The 21,895-nt window shown below is 38.4% G+C and overlaps 1 protein-coding gene across 13 annotated transcripts in view; it reads left to right on the top strand.

Moving 5' to 3' along the window:
- Positions 1 to 21,895, top strand: part of plekha7b (pleckstrin homology domain containing, family A member 7b) — a 112,927-nt gene that overhangs the window by 86,299 nt on the left and 4,733 nt on the right. For 9 of the 13 annotated variants that reach the window (XM_077518313.1, XM_077518309.1, XM_077518314.1 and 6 more), the window contains 16 exons: positions 1,737 to 1,820; positions 4,116 to 4,262; positions 5,928 to 5,981; positions 8,002 to 8,070; positions 8,964 to 9,044; positions 10,395 to 10,544; positions 10,776 to 10,877; positions 11,821 to 11,932; positions 12,103 to 12,314; positions 14,629 to 14,814; positions 14,939 to 15,047; positions 15,125 to 15,216; positions 15,337 to 15,555; positions 18,481 to 18,705; positions 19,068 to 19,201; positions 19,751 to 19,899. In XM_077518313.1, coding sequence (XP_077374439.1) covers positions 1,737 to 1,820; positions 4,116 to 4,262; positions 5,928 to 5,981; positions 8,002 to 8,070; positions 8,964 to 9,044; positions 10,395 to 10,544; positions 10,776 to 10,877; positions 11,821 to 11,932; positions 12,103 to 12,314; positions 14,629 to 14,814; positions 14,939 to 15,047; positions 15,125 to 15,216; positions 15,337 to 15,555; positions 18,481 to 18,705; positions 19,068 to 19,201; positions 19,751 to 19,899 — 2,125 coding nt within the window. The remainder of the gene's footprint in view (positions 1 to 1,736; positions 1,821 to 4,115; positions 4,263 to 5,927; positions 5,982 to 8,001; positions 8,071 to 8,963; positions 9,045 to 10,394; positions 10,545 to 10,775; positions 10,878 to 11,820; positions 11,933 to 12,102; positions 12,315 to 14,628; positions 14,815 to 14,938; positions 15,048 to 15,124; positions 15,217 to 15,336; positions 15,556 to 18,480; positions 18,706 to 19,067; positions 19,202 to 19,750; positions 19,900 to 21,895) is intronic. The other 4 variants (XM_077518324.1, XM_077518315.1, XM_077518322.1 and 1 more) reach the window with 2 other exon arrangements.

Below are 21,895 nucleotides of genomic sequence, written 5' to 3' on the forward strand. Positions count from 1 at the left end.
CCAACATGCCATATCGTACGGTCGCGGCGAAGCAGTATATTTATTGTCTTGGTCGTAGTGTAAAAACATTGATTGGCTGGGTTTTCAGCAAATAACGGCGGGAAAAGGTTCCAAATGAAATTTGCGAATGCTGAGCCAGAAATATGTGAGGGTTCACTGCTATATCCGTTATGAAAAATACTGTTAATATTTGACTATATTCCCTCGTTGTAAAATGTACCTGAAAACTGAAAATGAAGCTTCATGAAGCACTTGCGATATGCTTTGACTCCTCTAGATGGTGCCCTTAGTTTAAAGGTGCAATGAAAATTTAAGTGGACATTTCATGAATTTCCACTGCATCAAGAGGAATAAAAAAATATAGCAAGTGCTTCATGAAGCTTCATGAAGCTTTATTTTCCCATTACTAAACTGTACATTACTTTATTAGAAAAAAAATTAATTGTGTAATTTTAGTTGACCTCTGCTGTTAAATATAGGAGGAGAGCAAACTACTTCAACTGTAGTAAGTTTCCCCCCCCCCCTACTATTTGGTGTTACTAGTATGGTCCAGGAGGCTACTGGTGTGTGACACATGCCACCTAGTTGGGCCTGGCCTTACTAGTGTGCAGTAGTTCATTAGTGTAGAGGTTTCCTCCGGCCACTAGGGGTCACTGGGGTACTGAGTTTGTTGTGTTTCTTCATGAAGGAGCCATGAACAACGTCAGCAGCTCAACATGAAGTCGGCAGCACACTAGTAGTGTAAAAACATTACGGGGAAGGAGCGTACCAGTATTAGCATTTACAAAAATCCAGAGAAATGTCAAGAGGCCGACTTGTGCATTCCAAGTTTTTCACGTTCCACTCCACAGGTGTTTGGAGCCTGAGCTCCTGTGTGTAGTCAAGAGGCGGGCTCATCATCCACGCCCTGCAAAAACATCCCCCCACACACACAGAAGACCTCACATTTGACCCCTTACACACAAGCAAACTGCCCCCATAGTGTGTGGGGACTAATTATAGGCGTATACTTATAATATGGATGAGTTGCAGTATATTTTCCAAACAAAGGCGACCACAGTGACGAAGCGAGGGAGCAAATGTTTGTGAGAAGTACAAGCAGCAGTTGAACTTCAGTTTTGGTGCACCCAGCATCTTTCAGGCTGAGGAGGCTGTGGTAATAGCGATGTGTTTGGTCCCAGTGGACCATCATGAAGAGAGATGTTTTATTAGCATCTAATCCGATGTGCCCAGGGCCCGCCAGCACCCTATAAACATCTCCACTCGATCTTAAACATCAGCAGCGCGCTCTTTCTTCTCATCCCGCATTTAAATAAAAAAACTATTATACAGCAAAAAATAGTGGCTTGGGAATCTCCGAGGGAACGGCTCACAGTGCTTCTCTTGCTGGTAGCAAACAAATGTTATTTTAAGAAAGCAGGTTGGCTCTATGTGGAGTTAATTAAATCTCTTGTTGTTTGTGTCCTTTTAAGGCTGGCTATAGTGGGCCTGCCTGCTTTCCATTAATTCTGCGTGTTAAGCAAAAATGTCAAATCTTGCCAAGCCCTGTAGCGTCAGAAAAGTCAGGGCACACCTTGTTTCCAACAGAAAAAAAATTAATAAAAATGCTGTGTAGCCATATTTGTTTGTGAGCAATGTTTTGAACTTATTAAGCCTGTCGGTGAATTAGACATTCTGTTTGATTCAACACTTTGTGAGCTGTGTTTAACATGTGGATGCGCTCGCTTCCTCCGCAGACCTCCCAGATCGCCAGACGCTCCATGCCAGCCATGGGCTACATCACACACACCGTCAGCGCACCCAGCCTGCATGGCAAAACGGTATGAACCCCTTATACTTTATCAATACACTATAAAAGTCATCTGATATCTGATTGCACAATATAGTGAGCCCTCTTGGATAGAACCTCTGCCACAGTTCTTCAGGAACGTTAAACAGCTCACTCTTTCGGATTTTCACCAATGACAAGTTTAGACCTTGCGTCCATCTACAGCAGGGGTGTCAAACTCATGTTAGCTCAGGGGCCGCATGGAGGAAAATATATTACCAAGTGGGCCGCATCGGTAAAATAACGGTATATAATTTAAAAACAATTGCCATCATTTATACGCAGATTTGTGGACCAGCCCTAAATTACGGAGCTCAACTGTAATCATGTTGTTACGCAAATTAACACAAATGCAAATGGAACGCGGCAACACATTGCCTGTATACGTTACGGACGTGTTAAATCGACCTGTTTTGCATATACAGTATATTGTTCCCAGAATGCATTGCGTGGTGCAGTTAATGACGTTATAAGGACGCGAATCCTTGTCATATCTATTTGTGTTTCCAGTAATTTAATTTGTGTCGTATTTAACACGTTTATGTCGGTCTATGATTTAAAAAATAAATAAATAAATAAATAAATAAATAAATAATAATAATAATAATAATAATAATAATAATAATAATAATAATTAAACAAACCGTACCTTTAAGTTGTGTGTAAAATAATGACATCCAGGATGATTCCCCCGTACAAATTGCATTGCTCATCTGAGGACTGCTTGGGGAATTACAAATTTTATATATTTTGATTGTGGCTGGCTGATTAATTAGTTCGACATTACAATTTTTTGTTTTTTTTTAACTTTACAAAATCATCTCGCGGGCCGGATTAAAACCCCTTTGCGGGCCTGATCCTGCCCGCGGGCCGTATGTTTGACATCCCTGATCTACAGTATTAGAACTTATATCTCTCAATTATTTACCCCAAAATTTCCTTTAATTAAAATGCATTGATTATTTTTAAATGTTATCTGATTCAATATTTTTTTTAATTGATTTGGAACAATTTTACATATCATTAGCATAGTAGCATAATTGCCCAAGTCATTTACAGGTGTTTTTCGATACAGAAAAAAAATTAAAAAAAATACAACAAATTAGACAAACAACAGGTGTCCACCCATATTTACCCTTGCAACTTAAAATGACCTGAATGACATAAATATTTTTTTTTTCCGCAAGCATTGTGATATTTTATTTATTTATTTATTTATTTATTTATTTATTTATTTATTTATTTATTTTTATTCCGTAATTGATTAATTAATTATAATTACATGAAATCTACAATTTATTTGTTGCATTAATGTTGCCATTTTATATTGTTTAATTAAAATATTTAAAATATTTTCCTGATTTTATTTAGGGTTGCAGCAAATTATTATTTTAATCATTAAAAAATCTGCCAATTTATTGTTTTGATGAGTTGATGAATCTGATAAAACGGTTTTTGAATACCATTACTTTATTAAAAATATGGGCATTAGTTCAATATGAAAGAAAATGCACAGTGATTATGATTGTTACTGGTTTGGTCTGTAAAAAATAGGGAACATGTGGATCATTGTTTTCCATAGTAAAAATATATGTTTGCAAAGGTCTTATTTGAATTAAACAACTAAAGAAATTCTGATAAGTTGGACACTTATGGTAAACAAGGTGTCTGGACGATTCAGTGATTTTCAAAAAATTCAAACAATTTATTAATTGTTGCACATCTATTATTTGTTTGATAAGTAGTAGTTTTCATTTTTGATTTTATTGATCTCTAAATTTGTTAATAGCATTATTAAAAATTAAATTATTGATATAAGATTTTTTACATAATAATTGATTAATGCATTATTATTATTATTTTTAAAACAGCATAACATTTTATTGTTAAAGTATTTCATATATTTTTTTTCATTATATATGCAGTGCACAATTGTTGTAGACCAGGGCCCAGCCCATTACACTATTTCTATTTCCAATCAATTGAAATCCAATTTCCCAGAATTGATTTTGTTCAACCTTGGAGTTTCCTACTGCAGCCTTAAGAAAGGTGACTGAAACGGGCCATCAGTTCGGGATGGCTGCCCCTTGAGCAGACCATCCTCAACAGCCCATTAAATCTTCTGTCCTATGTCCATTGATCAGCTTTGGCATAGTTTACGTCCATCAATAAAAGTGCTCTTGTCTCCCAAAATTCGGGCCCTTCAATATTACCACTGTTGAAATACATGTGAAGTCACAAGTAACTGCTGGCTCCCTCTGTGTTGTGAACCCGGGTACGATTCCAGCCCGAGGAGCTGACCCTGCTCCTCATTCAGCTGCGGCGGCACCAGGCCAAGATGGCCGGTGTGCAAAGCGCCGCCGCTGGTGGCGGTGGCGCGTTCGCTCATCTGCGGCATCAGCAGCACAACGGCCTCCTGGGCCCCGGCATGCAGGTCAGGGGTCTCGCACTTTGATGGTGCATCGTGATCCATCAACCACCTTTCTCCCAACCCAGCTGATCCTGAACATTCCTGCCCTGTCATTCATAGATGATAGTAGGTCGCCTTGGACGCCGTTGTACGAGAGAGTGCGCAGATTCGACACATATTAGTTGACATTGAAAGCATGTTGCTTGTTGTTTGCACTTGCATTTATAGGCTGACTAATAATGGCCACATAAAGTACATTCATGCCTGCGTTTCTCATTTGGAAGCAGCCAGAGTAAGGCTGCAAAAGACAGCGCTGCTCATACTTGACTGCTTGATTTCAGTTTTCATTTAAGATTTAAAAAAAGACAAGTCTACTATTAAGAATATGGACCTTTTCATTATGATGTCACATGTATTTTCATATGGCAAAAAGGATCACTATGACATCCACGTGATTTATTTTCCTCACCAACAATAGGGCTGCTTGATTATGGGAAAAAAATAATAATTATTATTTTGGCAATAACTGAAATCATGATTATTCAAATGATTAGTAATTATTTTTTTGGTACAAAACAAGAAAATGTTTAAGCATTTAAAAATATTAGGACCAAAAAATAGACTAATACACTGTAAGTAAGTTCCTTTTGGACCAAACAGAATTTATAATAAACATAACATATTTATATTATTTATTTATGTATTTATTTAGAGTTGGAGTGCTGCATGTGTACTGTACAGTAGGACGATCATTTATTTTTTGGTACAAAACAAGAAAATTCCATCCATCCATCCATTTTCTTGACCGCTTATTCCTCACAAGGGTCGCGGGGGCTGCTGGCGCCTATCTCAGCTGGCTCTGGGCAGTAGGCGGGGGACACCCTGGACTGGTTGCCAACCAATCGCAGGGCACACAGAGACGAACAACCATCCACACTCACACGCACACCTAGGGACAATTCGGAGCGCCCAATTAACCTGCCATGCATGTCTTTGGAATGTGGGAGGAGACCGGAGTACCCGGAGAAGACCCACGCGGGCACGGGGAGAACATGCAAACTCCACCCAGGAAAGTCCGAGCCTGGACTCGAACCGGAGACCTCAGAACTGGGAAGCGGACGTGCTAACCACTCAACTACCGTGCCGCACAAGAAAATTATTAAACGTAAAAAAAACAAATAAAAAATATTAACATAAATAAACTCCATTGAAACATAATTATGCAAGTTCCTTTTGGATGAAACAAAATTGATTAAATTAGTTATTTTAAAATATTAAAAAGGTGCAACTGTATAAATTTAAATAACTCAAAAATTAATATTAATAATCTTTTTTTTTTCTTTTTTTTAACGATGTGCAGTGTAATAATATATTGTAATTGAATTTCAATTAATTGCACAGCCCTACCAATAGATTAATTCTGATTATTATTATTTTTTTGGGGGGGGGGTCGACACACACATACATCGGACAGCCAACCACAAACACAACAGGATTTTGGCATCATTTTCAGCTCAGGTCAGCAGTAGTCAATCACTTTTCTGACACCCAAAAGTACGCTGGCATCTCATCCAAACATTATGAAAAGGTCCATTGAGAGCAACTAAACTCAAGTTGTTCTTGAAATATATCCCATAATCCTTTGCGGCTTCATTTCAAGTGATGCATCTCTTCACTGCTCATTTAAAGGCTGATGATACTTACATACAACTGAAGAAGAACCTGGAGTATCTCGATCTGAAGGTGGGCCCATTCAATTAAATGTCATTCTATCCTTTTTTCCCCTCCTATTTGTTTCCCTTTTGTGTTCAACCATCCCACACATTCTCTCTTCGTTAACATCTGCTCTGCTTTTTAATGCCTCTTACAATTACAAAGTGTGATTGTCATGTTTGTTAATATTTGTCACGTTTATAATTCAATGTGTGATTTTGTGTAATGTAAATACACTACAGTGATATATTGTTGATACAGGCTGCATCCAGCTGTCTGATTTGGTGAGAATCAGTCAGGATGATTAAGCAATTTGTACTACGGATAGACCGATTATCTGCCGGGCCGATTATCGGTGCCGATATTTGGCAGTTTCACAAATATCGGTATCGGCCTTTTGACCAATCTGACGGCCAATAAAGCGGGTATTTTGAACACATTATGATAATTTTTCACCTTCTGCAAAAATCTTTTGAAACTTTTTATGAATCCTGTTGAAAACCCCAAATTTGCTACGTTTACATTCATTTTTTGCACAGTGAAATACAGGAACTTTTCATTCATGGATCTATTTCAATTTCCACTTTATAAATAATGATGCTGACACTGGGAATTCCCTACAAAAAGTAAAAAAAAAAAAAAAAATGCTGAAACTCCCTGCATTTTTTTTAAATATATTTTTTAAACAAAGCTGTCAATATTGTTTAAAATTAAAAGAAAAAGTACTTTTTAATTTTTACACTAATATTTTCTCTTCTACAGCAAATAAATATCGGCTTGAAATATCGGTTATCATTCTCCTTGACTACTAATAATCGGTATCAGTATCGACCTTGAAAAAGCCATATCGATCTATCACTAATTTGTACATACCATGCTTGAAATGCACCACAGTGCACCAGGACCTGGGGGGAGTCCATTCAACACTGGACGATCGTTTTTGTCATCCTCTTCATTTCCTGTTTCAAAACAGATCCAAAGTCATGAGCTGCTGATTGTTTCTGTTCACGGCGGCTTTGAAAATACGCCTCCAACTTTTGGATGCTTTTGGAACATAAGGAAAGAGAAATTGCCTTGGAATCAATGTGATGCATCTGCCGGAAATTGGGATTAATCATGCCCTGTCAAGAATTGACATAATGGGGAGGATATGATTAAGGCAAAAGGCTAGTTTGGCTTTGTCTTTTGTTTTGCTTTTGAAGGAATTGGTGATGGGATCGTGGTATATTGATGCATATTTGTGGTGGTGCACAGGATAAAAAAAAATTATATATATATAGAACTTCCAATGTGATTGCTTGAGAATTTAGAAGGACATTCTGGAACCAATTCATTTCTTTATTTATTTCCTACGATTTTTCAAAAAATAAAAAATAAAAATAATAAATCATGAAATCTTGCTCAATTCTCATTAAAATGCTTACTTCTCAGTCAGTGGCGGTTTGTGGCATGTGCGACATGTGAGGCCGCACCAAAATATGATATGGTTTTCTATTGCGCACCTGTTAAAAATTGGTGTTTTCAGCACCCCTTTGTGGAGTTCCTCTGCAGTCTATCGGAGGAGCAGAAGAGATGTGCGGTGACGGGTCATCTCCAAAAAAAGTTTTCAAGCTTGTAAATATTCCATTTTAGTGTTGTACTCACGTGTTATGCATCATTTTGTTGTTGTTAAAATCTTCGAAAGAGGAAATAAATTAACAAAAAATTCTTACCGCAAACGAAAATTTATGCAAAACCGCCACTGAATACAGCACAATCCTGTAGTAATATTTCATTGGGGCTAAGTTGCCTAAATGTTTACGTCTCTAGTTTCTGCCCTAACTTTTGTTTTTCCAGCTCCTGCGCTTTTCTGCTTCTATGATTCCACCCCCCTCCCCCTTCATTATTTGATCTCCTCTAAATCCATCGGACTTGACTTGTCTTGCAGCCACTCTGTTTGTTGTTTGTTCAGATTCTGTTAAATATTTATGTGTTAACTGGAGAGCATCGAACTGTGTGGTCATAATGGTGTTAAATATTCTATTTTGTTTCCGGCTACGGGCCATTTCAGGTTGCTGGACGGGAAAGCCTCCGAAAAGAAGCGCAGAGGCCTGTGAAAATAGCTGAAAGTGATGCTGATGTGAGTAGATCATGATGTTTATGTGGCCCACCGCCCCCCACTTCTTCTTATGTCACTGACAGGAGTGCGACTTCGAGTGTGCTATGTGTGTTTAAGTTATGTTAAACAGATGGAGCGGAGGCAAGGGAGCGTAAGTACACTGCAACACAGTGGGGACTCCCAAGCAGACTGCACAGTGAGGGCCTGAGAGTATCGACCACAGCTTTTATTTTCCTTGCTGCAATTTAAAGGGAAAAATACATGTAATGGGACTTTTGGATGTGGAGCTGTTAAATTTTTCAGTTTGATTTGCCTGCCGCCGCCTCACACGCTCTTTGTTTTGCGCCGAATGGAGGTAAATAGGATGGATGTCCTGGCTTTTCATCATTAGCATTGTTCCACTTTAACAATTTATAAGAAATTTGTCTGAACGATGAATATTTCATGCAATTAAAAACAACAATATACGGCCTCAGCAAAATAAAAACAGTTTAATAATTAATTGAACAGAATGATAAGTAGATGTGCGAAAAATAGACAGTGTGAGCTTGGCAGGCTTATGTTGTTTTCATAAACACATAACCCATTTCTGGGAAAACACATCTGTCACTCCCGATAAACACACTTTGGACCTAAAGTGAATTGGAAATGATATGGATTTTTGATTACAATTGCTCATAATGGCTGTTACTATATCTGGAGATTTTTTTTTCTACACTGTGGAGAGACTGTCCTCTAATAATAATAATAATAATAATAATAATAATAATAATAATAATAATATTATTATTATTATTATTATTATTATTATTATTATTATTATTAAATATTATTACATATTATAATAATAATTATTGTTATTGTTACCTTTTTTTATTTATTTTTCTACCTTTTTTGTGTGTGTGTCTCTTCAGGTGAAATTAAGCCGACTCTGTGAGCAAGACAAGATTCTTCAGGATCTGGAAGCCAGGATACGCACATTGAAGGAAGATAAGGTTTTGTTCTATATGTTTTTAGTCTAATTAATCATATTTATGTTGACAGATGTTTGACCCAGTACGTTGTTTTTCAATTCAAATGCAATTTGTTTAAGAACAGTGATTGCTCTTTTGCTGAAGTCATGTTGCTTTTAACCGACTGTCAAAATAATTCTCGACAAAGAAGAAAAGGCCAATTCGGTGGCTAAGAAGCTATGTTGAACTGAGTTGAGGAATGTTATTTAGACAAAAGTAGTGCTTTGCCACCATCTTGTGACTTATTGGTACTAATGTACTTATGTTAATTGAGCTGAGAGGCTTCCTATAGACAAAAGTATTCCTTTGGCAGCATCATGTGACACTTTGGTACCAAGAACTTACAGTATGTTGAAGTGAGTTGATGAGCTTCATTTAGAGAAAGCATGCCTTGCTGCTGTCTTATGACAGATTGCTGCTGAGGAACTTTATTAACATGAGTTGATGAGCTTCATTTAAATAAAATTAGTTCTTTGCTGCCATTTTGTGGCATATTGTTGTCAAGGATCTATGTTGACGTGAGTTGAGGAGCTTCATTTTAAACTAGTGCTTTGGCACCATCTTGTGGCAGCTTGCTGCCATTTTATCGTAAGTTGAAGAATTTCATTTTGACAAAAGTAGTGTTGTATTTTGTCTCATCTACAGGACTGTCTTAGAAAATTTGAATATTGTGATAAAGTCCTTTATTTTTTAATGCAATTAAAAAACAAAAATGTCATACATTCTGGATTCACTTGGAAACACTTGCAGGTGTTTCGAGTTAATTAGATGATTCAAGTGATTAGTTGAATAGCCTACTAGTTTTTCATGATATTCTAATATTTTGGGATAGGATATTTGAGTTCTGTTTAAGCTGTAAGCCATAATTAGCAATATTAAAAATAACAAACGGCTTGCAATATTTCAGTTGATTTGTAATGAATTCAGAATGTATAACATTTTTGTTTTTTTAATTGCATTACAGAAAATAAAGGACTTTATCACGGTATTCTAATTTTCTGACAGTCCTGTATATGCGATTGTAAACCTTTGGGTGGGTGTCAGTATGGATTTGAGCAATTGTATAATATTGGGAGCTTTGATTAATATGGGTAGCAACTCCAAATATCACCCAATAAAAAGTCAGTTCTACATAATACTGTATGCTTATTTTGTTAGCAATGAGTCCAAGCAATTTGAAATCATCAGACTTCACTTTCAGATACTGCGTCACAAGATATGGCCTCCCATTTGGAAGGGCACCAAAAAGTGGTGGCTATGTTCGGCTACCCGTCACAACTTCCCAAACAAAAAAGAATCCTTAATTCAAAGTGTGTTCATGTGTCTCTCCAGGACAAGCTGGAGTCAGTGTTGGATGTGTCCCACCAGCAGATGGAGCAGTACAGAGATCAGCCATCCCACATGGAGAAAATTGCCTACCAACAAAAATTACTGCAGGAAGATGTGGTGCACATCAGGGCGGAAATATCCCAAGTGTCCACAGTAGGTTATACGTTTGTCTCACAAGTCCAACTGAATGAAAGGAAATGATTAAAAATGGTGCAGTGAATCTTCGTCTAGACCTGGTTGCACCAAAATGTACTTTACCTCCTGCACACTAGATCAAAATGTACATTTTGTCAATTTCATACCTATTTTTTTTCTCAATGTCAGTGTCTGGTGTTAAAAAAAAGGGAGAGAGACTATAGACTTGAGACGTGTTGTGCTGTGCAGGAAATGGAGAATGCTTGGAAAGAATACATCAGGCTGGAGAAAGATGTCGACTGGCTCAAAGCGGCTTTGCAAGGACATATGACTCGTACTGATCTTTCTCAGGTATGTAGACTCTCTAGTTCGGACGCATGAGGGAGAATTAAGTCAGAAATCTTTACCGAAATCTTTAAATCTTTACGTCCGTAACTCATATTGAGTTATTTATTATTATTTATTATTTAAAAAAATAAAAAAATAAAAAAATAAAATAAAATAAAATATATATATATATATATATATATATATATATATATATATATATATATATATATATATATATATATATATCAAAGTAACATCCCAACATCCCTCACGGGTTGTCGAGATTTCCACCCGACAGCAACGATATTCTCCACAAACTGGAAACATAAATATATATATATATATATATATATATATATATATATATATATATATATATATATATATATATATATATATATATATATATATATATATATATATATATATATATATATGTTTCCAGTATATATATATATATATATATATTTATGTTTCCAGTTTGTGGAGAATATCGTTGCTGTCGGGTGGAAATCTCGACAACCCGTGAGGGATGTTGGGATGTTACTTTGACGCATTATCGACCAATCCAAAGTTTTGAATAGCTTGAATTATGAATTATGAATTATCTTTTCTTATACTGCGGGAGCCAAGTGGCATTATGTTGTCTCAAGATTCAAATTCAATGTTTTTTTGTTTTGTTTTGTTTTTCCCAGAAAAGAGAAAATAGCAAGGTTAGATGCATTTCAGTATACCTTTTTGTTTTGTTTAAAAAAAATGTTTTAATACTGTGGTGCACAAGAAATTGAAAGTTACAATTTTTTCTCGCCTATTTAACTGTTGACTCAGATTATTGTTTTATTTATTGCATCGCTCATGCCTTTTTTTATGACACTGCAACTGAGATTTATTTTATTTTTTTTATCTGGACGTGTCACCCATTTGCCAGTAAGGTGGATGTAAATGTTTGTTTGTGTGTGAGCAGCAAGAGAAAGTGCAGATGAGGAAGGAGCTTTGGAGGGTTGAGGATGTTATTGCAGGCCTCAGCAGCAGTAAAGACAACTACAAAGTCACTATCTCCTCTGTCATCAACCCAAGTGAGACACAAAAAAGGCTTTCACACGTGTACACAATATAAATATTCCGTGTCCCCACAAAGCATCTAATTTTGGTATCAGTGTAAATGCCTTAAATGCACCCAGTGGGGGAAGAAAAAACAAAAAACAAAACAAAAAAACACACTGTGATGTACCTAAATCCTCTCCAGAGAGGAAATTTGTGCCTTCCATGTCGGCGTCATCAGTGCCTTCGATGTCTGGAAGCCCGCCTGCTATGGAGATGAGATTGTCCCAGCAGCAGCAGCAGCAGCACAGCCCCCACCTCAGTCCTAGTAGCCACAATGCAACAAACCTCACTCTGTCCTCCAGTCACAGCCAACCTCCACTCCACTCCACAAGCAACACTGCTGGCCAAACATGGGTGAGTGACACAGAAAGATGTATGGAAAGCCGTTTGAGGATTCAATCGATATCCTTCATATCCAGCCTAAGGTCCATGGACTAGTATAATTTTTGTCCTCACTAGAAGAATGACTTGGTCTTCCCATTAGAAATTTTGGCAAATGTTGTGGGTGAAAAACCTATTCCCCCCCCAGCCCTACTTACAAGTTAACTACTAGGGGTGTGAATTGCCTAGTACCTGACGATTCGATTCGTATCACGATTCACAGGTCACGATTCGAGTCGATACCGATTAATCCCGATACGAATTTCTAAATCGATTGTTGAGATTTTTTTTCATTCAAATTTAGAAAATACTAATCAGTAAGCTTGTAGAGTGTAAGATTTATATGAAAATGTATTATTTATTTATCTGAAATTTCAGTCTTATAGAGGTTGTAATCTGTTTCATGTTTGAACAGCATTAAAATAAAATATTAAGGCTTAATGTTCCGTTCATATAACATTCTTCCATGCTCAAGGTGTGAATCCTAAAAAAAAAAAAAAAAAAAAAAAAAAAAATCGATTCTGCCGATTATTGAATCGATTCGAGAATCGCGCGATGTAGTATCGCGATATATCGGCGAATCGATTTTTTTTTTTAACACCCCTATTAACTACTGTGCTGCACTAGTAACTAGTGTTGTTCCTTTACCGTTTTTTGGCTCCCGATACCGATACCCAGCTTTGCAGTATCGGCCGATACCGATACCATACCGATACTTAAGTTTTTTTTTTCCTCAACATGAAAAAGCTGTCCTGCCATTGGTTCAGAGCATTCAAAGGGCCAACAGGATATCTTAAATCGGCATGCAGTGAACATGTCACATACCAGTGAATGTCGTGCACCAGCAAGACACAAGATGCTGCATCCAAAATCCTATATTCGCGTTGGAATTAATGGTATCGGCATGTTACTTGTGAGTAGTCACCGATACCGCTAACACTGTTTTAATGCAGTATCGGTATTGGAACAACACTACTAGTAACACTGCTAAGCACCAACCAGTGGGCATGTTTCACACACTAGTAGCCTCCTGGATCCTACTTGTGGCACCACACTATCATCATTATGGAGAGCTGTGTGAGCATATATTCCATATAATAGATATCCTGCTTTAGGTCGTGTACTTGTACACTCCTTCTCAAAGACAATGCAGTGCACTTGTGGAATAACTAGAGCACACAGGTGGAAGGACAGAGCTGTAATAGAAAAGTGACAACCCCCTTTAAAAGGTTTAAGTGCATAACATTAATAGATTAAACTAGGGGTGTCAGGCGATTACATTTTTTAATCCTAATTAATCGCATATGACTTCAATAGTTAACTCATGATTAATCGCAAATTTTAAATCTGTTCTAAATGTACAATAAAATGTACAATAATGTTCCTCCCTAAGTTTTCATACTCTTGCTAACATAAAAGTGGGAAACATGTTAAACTAATATAAATATGGCTCTATCTTTTAGTCTTTGATGCAGTAAGTACAGTAACATAATTAATCAAATTGAGTTAAAATTATAAAACTGTACTGTAAAAAGATGTGTGATATTGATTTGTGTTGAGATAATTTTTCTGCCACTAGAAGGAAAAATTGCATTTGTAAGATGTTGGTTGGTGGTTGGTGGTCAGTGCATTTCTCATTTCATATTAAGAACTACTGTATCTAATCTTTAACATGAAGTAACTTGTGAAATTCTGCACATTTTTCAAATTGTAAAATACAACTTGACCCTAGTCTCCACAATATATGCATTATTATTTAATGTATTACTGCTAAATTTTGACATGGACGTGTCTGCTGCGTTGCGACTGAAATTCCCCCAGTACAGGCTTTCCAACTAAGGGACGGTCATTAATCGTGCGTTTAAAAAAATAGTGGGGTTAAAGGAACTTTATTAAATTAACTCAAAATGAATGCACTAATTTTGGCACCCCTAGTTTAAACTTTAAGTATAATACAAACTATCATTCTAAAGTACTCAAAAATAATTCCACTTACATTACCTCTAAAAATAAAATTCTTATTATTTTTTTTTTTTTTTTGGGGGGAAAAAAGTGACTATGTAACTTCTACAACAACTTCTACTTCCCAACATACCTCGACACCGTGACTATTTTCCTATTAACCAAGGCTTCTGGTGCCATCTTGTGGCATCTTAGGGTTACAGAAAGATAAGACCACAAAAACACATAACTGATGATTGGGTCCACAAAATCAAATGTGCTGAAATGAATTATCAAATAGAGAATCCCGAATACAGCTTGAAGTAACCAGATGGCGTTTGTGCAGGCTGAGGAAGACGTGCCTCCCAGACCGCCTCTACCTCAAGTTTACAGTCCCGATGAGAACCCACCGGCCGTGCCCCCGCTGCCCAGGGAGACCACCGTCATCAGACACACCTCAGTGCGCGGGCTCAAACGACAGTCTGATGAACGAAAGAGGGACCGAGGGATAGGCCAAAATGGAGATGTGAAGGTATGGTTGGCTTACGTTTAGGTTTAGTAAACTTCAATCAACTGGGAGTGCTAAATAAACAGCACGCTATCCTTCCTTCTTGTAATGTAATTTACTGCATATAACGGCTCTGTGGTTGCGACAGGTGGAGCTCAGGCCTTTCCTGAGCGATCCTGAGCTTGTGGGTGTGGGAGACGGTTCTAGCGTCACATCTTCAGGATACAACGGAGGTTATCAGACTTTACCTGGCAGAGGTAGCGTCATGTAGCACGTCGCACATCTACTAAGACCCAAGCTATAATGTTTGAAAGACTTTTCTTTTTCTTGGCAGGAGTGGCCGGCTCCTCGCTCAGACTGAATCACTCCTCAAGCATCTCGTCTTACGTGACCCTACGGAGAGCGACGTCAGCTCCCGGCGTGAAGGCGAGACTCCTTAAACAACTTATGGATTATCCCAGTCACACTTATCAAAATCATTAATGACCACTTCCTCTCTCTTCCCTGCCCTACGCACATTTTGCTTTGCTTTCACTGTCATCCCAGGAGCGATCAAAAAGTGCCTTGGAGCGCCTCTATTCTGCGGAGGCGGCGCCTCAGCGCGGGAGGATGAGCGCCGACGAGCAGCTGGAGAGGATGAAGAGGCACCAGAAGGCTCTGGTGCGACAGCGCAAGCGCACCTTGAGCCACGGGGACCGCCACGCCTCCGTCTCGTCGCGCTCGTCCTCCTCGTCCTCGCGCCCTTTCTCGGACGACTTGGGATCTGTATGTTTCTAATATAGAACATCACCTGCACGTCACACTCTCACGCATGGCACCGGGCAAACGAGAGTGGCCATCGAACGTTCGTCTGGCATGGAAAACATTAGCCGTGCATGCTAAACTACGTTTTAATGCATGTTTGCAAAACACACATGTACGTTTATTTTTGCTTCACTGACTTTTAAGATCAAAAGTTGAAATCAAATTTCATACTAAAGGTAAATAATGTTTGATTTCTCATTTTGAAGTTGCCAATGATGCCAATGATTTTACATTAACTGGAATCATCCATTCATTAGATTAACACTTCCCTCCCAAAACACGGCTGTTGTCTTTCTAACTCAGCTTGTCCTTGTGTTCCGTTCCTTCATCTAACAAATTTAAAAATCTGCACAGTCAGCTGTCATAGAAAAACATTCAGCTACAGTGTAGTATGAAAATGCAGGGTGATTTGACTATTAATCCAATACCGCAAAAATGTGAAAATCTCTCATTGTCTGAAATTTTAGAATTGCGACAAAATGGTGGCACTTTTCTTTTGAAGCTCCACAACTTACACTGTCAACCAAAGCAATACAGTTACTACAAAATCTGCAAAAAATGCTGAACTGTTCACTGTACAGTACACCAGTTTTGTGTTGCAGCACTTTCTCATCTCTCTCTCTCTCTCTCTCTCTCTCTCTCTCTCTCTCTCTCTCTCTCTCTCTCTCTCTCTCTGTCTGTCTGTCTGTCTGTCTGTCTGTCTGTCTGTCTGTCTGTCTGTCTGTCTGTCTCTCTCTCTCTCTCTCTCTCTCTCTCTCTCTCTCTCTCTCTCTCTCTCTCTCTCTCTCAATCAGCCGTCCATTTTGCTGCTTTTTGCTGCCAATGTTGCCTTCTGAAAGTCATTTCTTCTTTCATCAATCACTTCTTTTGGTTGTGTTCAACCTGGCAGGAAGAAGCCCCCTCATTCTTTCTTGTTTATTTTATTTGTACTGCAATTGTGACTTTTTAGTATGGAAACATATGTTACCAAATGACTATTCTGTGTTCTGACTTAAGTACAAATTTGGTTATGTCATAGGAATGGAATTTTGTCATCAACTAAGCTCCCACTGTATGTTCCAAGACTCCCAATTGTTTAGCATTTTGAAACTATTTTACCCAAAGCAATTAAAAGTTTGGTTAATGCTCCCCAAATGGCACCGAAGCAATTTTGATTATGTTATATCTGCCTGTGCACAATAAGCTGTAGAACCAATCCATCCACCAATTCTCGATACTGCTTATCCTCACAAGGGTTGCAGGCATGCTGGGGCCTACCCAGTTGAATTTGGTTGAGTTTGCCCTTAACTGGTCACCAGCCAACCACAGCTTGAGAACCTCTTGTTTATAAAACTGTCATCTGTCAACTGCACGTTTTAATTAACAATCAGATTGGCACAAATCTTTGCTGTCAATAGAAAATACTAAACTAACATAATGTGGATGCTTTCATAGGCTATCATCTAGATGCTATGTGCGTGTCTATGTGTGTGTGAGAGAGAGACAATCTGAGCGATGCATATCTCCATGTATTTTCCACGTAACACCATCATAACAATTGTAATTGCTGATTTTTACTACAATAAATCTCATCTTTGAAAGATGACCAGTTAGCGTTTCGTAGCACAATAATAACTTCCCATCAACTACATGTGCTACATCACAACATCATGAGATCCAATACAAGAGCTGCATCCAAAATGCATGCCTTTATAAGATAATGCAGTTTTGTATTGGATCTTACAAGCCTGTGCAGGTGTACGTAATGAAGTGTCTCATGAGTGATTTTGTATAGAAAATAACTGGAAATAAAACATTGATAGCATTTTCTCAGTGTTTTCATTCAAATTCTTGGATGTTTTCAAATGAATAAACAAGTATGAACTCATACTGGCATGTTTTCTTTTTGGTTTGTAGTTTTGTTTGGTGAAAGTGTCATCTTGTGTGTGCTAATGTGTGTCTGTTGCACTTTACCTTGTGTGTTGCTTATTAGCAACATTAGCACGTAGCATGTTTACTGTGTATGTTAGCATGCATGCTTATAGTATGTTTTCTTTGTTTCGCCGCTTTCCCCCTACTTGACCTTAATAGGCTACTAATACTACATGTTACCAGTAAAGCAAAACTGCAGACATCTGTAATTTGCCAGTGCTAACGAGGAGATCAAATGTAAACGCTTAAGCTTTTTGAGCATTTGATATCCATCTTAAGGTCAATGTACTAGTATGCTCCTTATGCTCACTCGTAAGAATTCACCGCATTTGTAAAATGGTCGTCTTACTAGTGATTTTTTATTTATTTTATTTTTTTCCTGATGTATGGCACAACTGCGTACTAGTACACCCTTATCCTCACCAATACGACAACTTCACGTTACTAGTGAGGCACAACTGCGATCTACCTGACATATTTGTGCTACTAGTATAAGAAAGAATACTGAGCATTTTGCTGATATCCAGTTTAAGATCCATGAATGGGTACACACCTTGTCCTCACTAGTAGAACAACGGTCTTACTGGTAATGTGTTTTCAACTGCTGTATAAAATTATTTTTGAATACTAATAGGACATGTTAATAATGAGGCAAAACTGCACGTGGGAATTTTGGGACTAGAAGGGTCCAGGAGATTACTAGTATGTGGTGCTTGTCTACTCGTTGGGTCAAGAGTTAACTTAATACCTACTTATGACATTTTTAAAACTACTGGGTTAGAAATAATGTATTTTTTCTAATATGGGTTATTTTTATTTTTAACTAAGCAGCTTTAAAGATGAAGTGCAGACAAAAGCGTGCTAGTACATGGACCTAAAAGTACAGTAGATTATATGAAATAATTGCTCAAACGTATTTCCATAGTCTTTGACTTTCTGCCTGTCACTGATAACCTGCGTGTGTCTTTGGTGCAGTGGAGGAGAGAGCAGGAGTTTGACCTGCAGCTGCTGGAGAGGGCCGTGCAGGGCGAGGAGGCTCAGGCGGTGAGGAGCGTCCAGGGGGAGGAGAGGCCCCCCGAGCACAAAGAGAGACCCCGATCGCACTCCGACGACTGGCTGAGCTTCAGCTCGGCGGGCGGGACTCCTCAGACGCACGACGGCCTGGAAACATCGGATTATGATGCCGATTTAATCAAAGAGGTACAGCAAGTGGCCTTTTCTTCATGCAGATACAGAAAGTGTCATCCCACACAGGTATGGCTGGCTAATTACGTTAATCTATTACAATCCTCAAATGGGGGTCGGCCTCCGTGAGTGTTTGGGACACATGTGACACAAGGGAATCTTTTCATTTTCCTTTTTTTTTTTTTTTTTTTACCGTATAGCCTACTAGAATAAAGTGTAATTGCACATCCATTCTCGTAGGTGGCAGTGGCGCTTCTCGTCAGAGAGAGTGAGCTCAAATGTGGCAGGCATTTCATATTTAGATTACTATCTTCTCGTAGAATTTTGACCCTGTGTACACTTCTTCTTGAAGAAATTCCCCTGATTTCTTTACATAGCTGTCAAAGCCGCAGAAGGTGTTGATTCCAGAGCGATATGTGGATTTAGAGCCAGAGGAGCCTCTGAGTCCTCAGGAGATGGAAGACCGTCACCGGAAGGTGGAACGGATCAAGAGCATACTGGCAAAGTCCAGGTTAGTTATAGAAATACATATAGAAAAAAAATGAAAACGTTTTTCTGAATGTATGGCAAGTGGGCTCCCTCTTGTGGTATGCGAAAAAATTAATGAATTAAATGTTCAAAGTAACTGTCCATAAAACATTATAATGGCTTAAGTTTACAGTACATTTGTTAAGTGTCACAATGCGGAGCCACGCCTCAAATTAGAAAATGTTTAACTTGGAGGTGGCATCACGGTGACATTAGACAGCACATCCAATAGGAGAGAGGTTGGCTGAGTGATTTCAGAATGCAAACAGCAACAGACCAAGCATGATTTGAAAAAACAACAACAACAACAACAAAAACATTATTTACATAGAATGTTACTTTTTTTTTTTTTTTTTTTTTTTTTTACAATGCTTTCATTATTCTATATTTAAGCACAGTGTTAATATAACTATTCATAATGTTACAGCGGCTTACAATAATATTAAACATACTATATTTTTACATTTTACAAATTTTTTTTTTTAACTATACAGTTTCGGCATCATTTTAATTTCCTGTGTGCATGTTACAGTGTTCAGAAGCTGGCACCAGCATTATGTGCGGAGAAGTCTGAAGTGAGCCTTCTGGGTCTGGACTCGGTTCTACAGGAGCAGGAGAGGATCATCACTATGTCCTACATGCTGGCCTCAGAGGCCTCACTCAAGAGCAAACGGGTCACAGGTAAATCCAGTCTTGTGTAAAGTACCTGAATGCCATACTTGGCAAATTCATTAAAGTCACCTTGAAGAGTATTAGTTGATTGAAAACTTTAAAATGTCTGACATTTTCTGTAGTTAGTTATCAAAAATAATTCCCTGATATTAAAAGAACTTAAGTATCAAAAGTAAGATTAATTTAAAAAAAAAAAAAAAAAAAAGCCTTTACAATTTTTACTGTTGTAATTTATTTTGATTTTATAGTAGTTAAAGGGCGGCACGGTGGTCGAGTGGTTAGCACGTCCGCCTCCCAGTTCTGAGGACTCCAGTTCGAGTCCAGGCTCCGGCCTTCCTGGGTGGAGTTTGCATGTTCTCCCCGTGCCCGCGTGGGTCTTCTCCGGGTACTCCGGGCTCCTCCCACATTCCAAAGACATGCACGGCAAGTGAATTGGGCGCTCCGAATTGTCCCTAGGTGTGTGTGTGTGAGCGTGGATGGTTGTTCGTCTCTGTGTGCCCTGCGATTGGCTGGCAACCAGTTCAGGGTGTCCTCCGCCTACTGCCCAGAGCTAGCTGAGATAGGCGCCAGCACCCCCCGCGACCCTTGTGAGGAATAAGCGGTCAAGAAAATGGATGGATGGATAGTGGATAGATCTCGTGTGTTGGCTAATTTAGCTACAAAGCTTGCTAGCGTACATTAGCCTGACCATTACATTTATTATAGAAAACTATAGGGAGATAGTTACTTGTATGATAAAATATTGTAATCCATCCATCCATCCATTTTCTTGACCGCTTATTCCTCACAAGGGTCGCGGGGGCTGCTGGCGCCTATCTCAGCTGGCTCTGGGCAGTAGGCGGGGGACACCCTGGACTGGTTGCCAACCAATCGCAGGGCACACAGAGACGAACAACCATCCACACTCACACGCACACCTAGGGACAATTCGGAGCGCCCAATTAACCTGCCATGCATGTCTTTGGAATGTGGGAGGAGACCGGAGTACCCGGAGAAGACCCACGCGGGCACGGGGAGAACATGCAAACTCCACCCAGGAAGGTCCGAGCCTGGACTCGAACCGGAGACCTCAGAACTGGGAAGCGGACGTGCTAACCACTCGACTACCGTGCCGCCCATAAAATATTGTAAACCTGAAAATTTGTTCTTGGACTGTTAAATTAACAGTCCTAGGGCCAAGGCTAAAATTAGGCTTTTCTGCCATCTAGGGCCATAGGGCAGCCAATTGGCTGGATTAGCTTTCGCTAATATCCTAGCCCAGGTGTTAAAGGGATACTTGACACAGGGTTAGGGCTATAGTTACAATTTATAGCAGTGAAAAGTTATTTTGTCCAGAATGAATTTGATAACTTCATTTTTTTTTCATGTACAATTAATACCTTTAAAAACTTTTTTTTTCCCACTTGCTCTCGACTGAAGATGACATCACCTGTGCTGAGGAAGTAGGTAACGAGACCAATCATGGCTCACCTGTTTTCTGGGTTTGGTCAGTAAACTGAACCCTGATTGGTCGTTACCTACTTCCGACAGCAAGTGTAAAAATTACTTTTTAAAGTTATTAATTGTATATGAAAAATAATGAAGTTACAACATTAATTTCACACAAAATATTAACTTTTTACTGCTGAAAATGGCTCAATGAGTCAAGTATCCCTTTAAAGACATTTCAACACACTAGTTTGTTTTTGTTTTTTTTTTCACCAATATTTTCCGCTTTTACTGAAAATGAAAATTGGCTCCAAATAAAGGACTGTCTCAGAAAATTAGAATATTGTGATAAAGTAATGCATATAATAATGTAATGCAATTAAATAAGCAAAAATGCCATACATTCTGGATTCATTACAAATCAACTGAAATATTGCAAGTCTTTTATTATTTTAATATTGCTGATTATGGCTTACAGCTGAAACAAAACTCAAATATCCTATCTCAAAATATTAGAATATTTCCTCAGACCAAGTAAAAAAAAAAGCCATAATCAGCAATATTAAAAAAAAATAAA

The sequence above is a fragment of the Festucalex cinctus genome, chromosome 4 (assembly GCF_051991245.1).
Source record: "Festucalex cinctus isolate MCC-2025b chromosome 4, RoL_Fcin_1.0, whole genome shotgun sequence".
Classification (NCBI taxonomy): domain Eukaryota; kingdom Metazoa; phylum Chordata; class Actinopteri; order Syngnathiformes; family Syngnathidae; genus Festucalex; species Festucalex cinctus.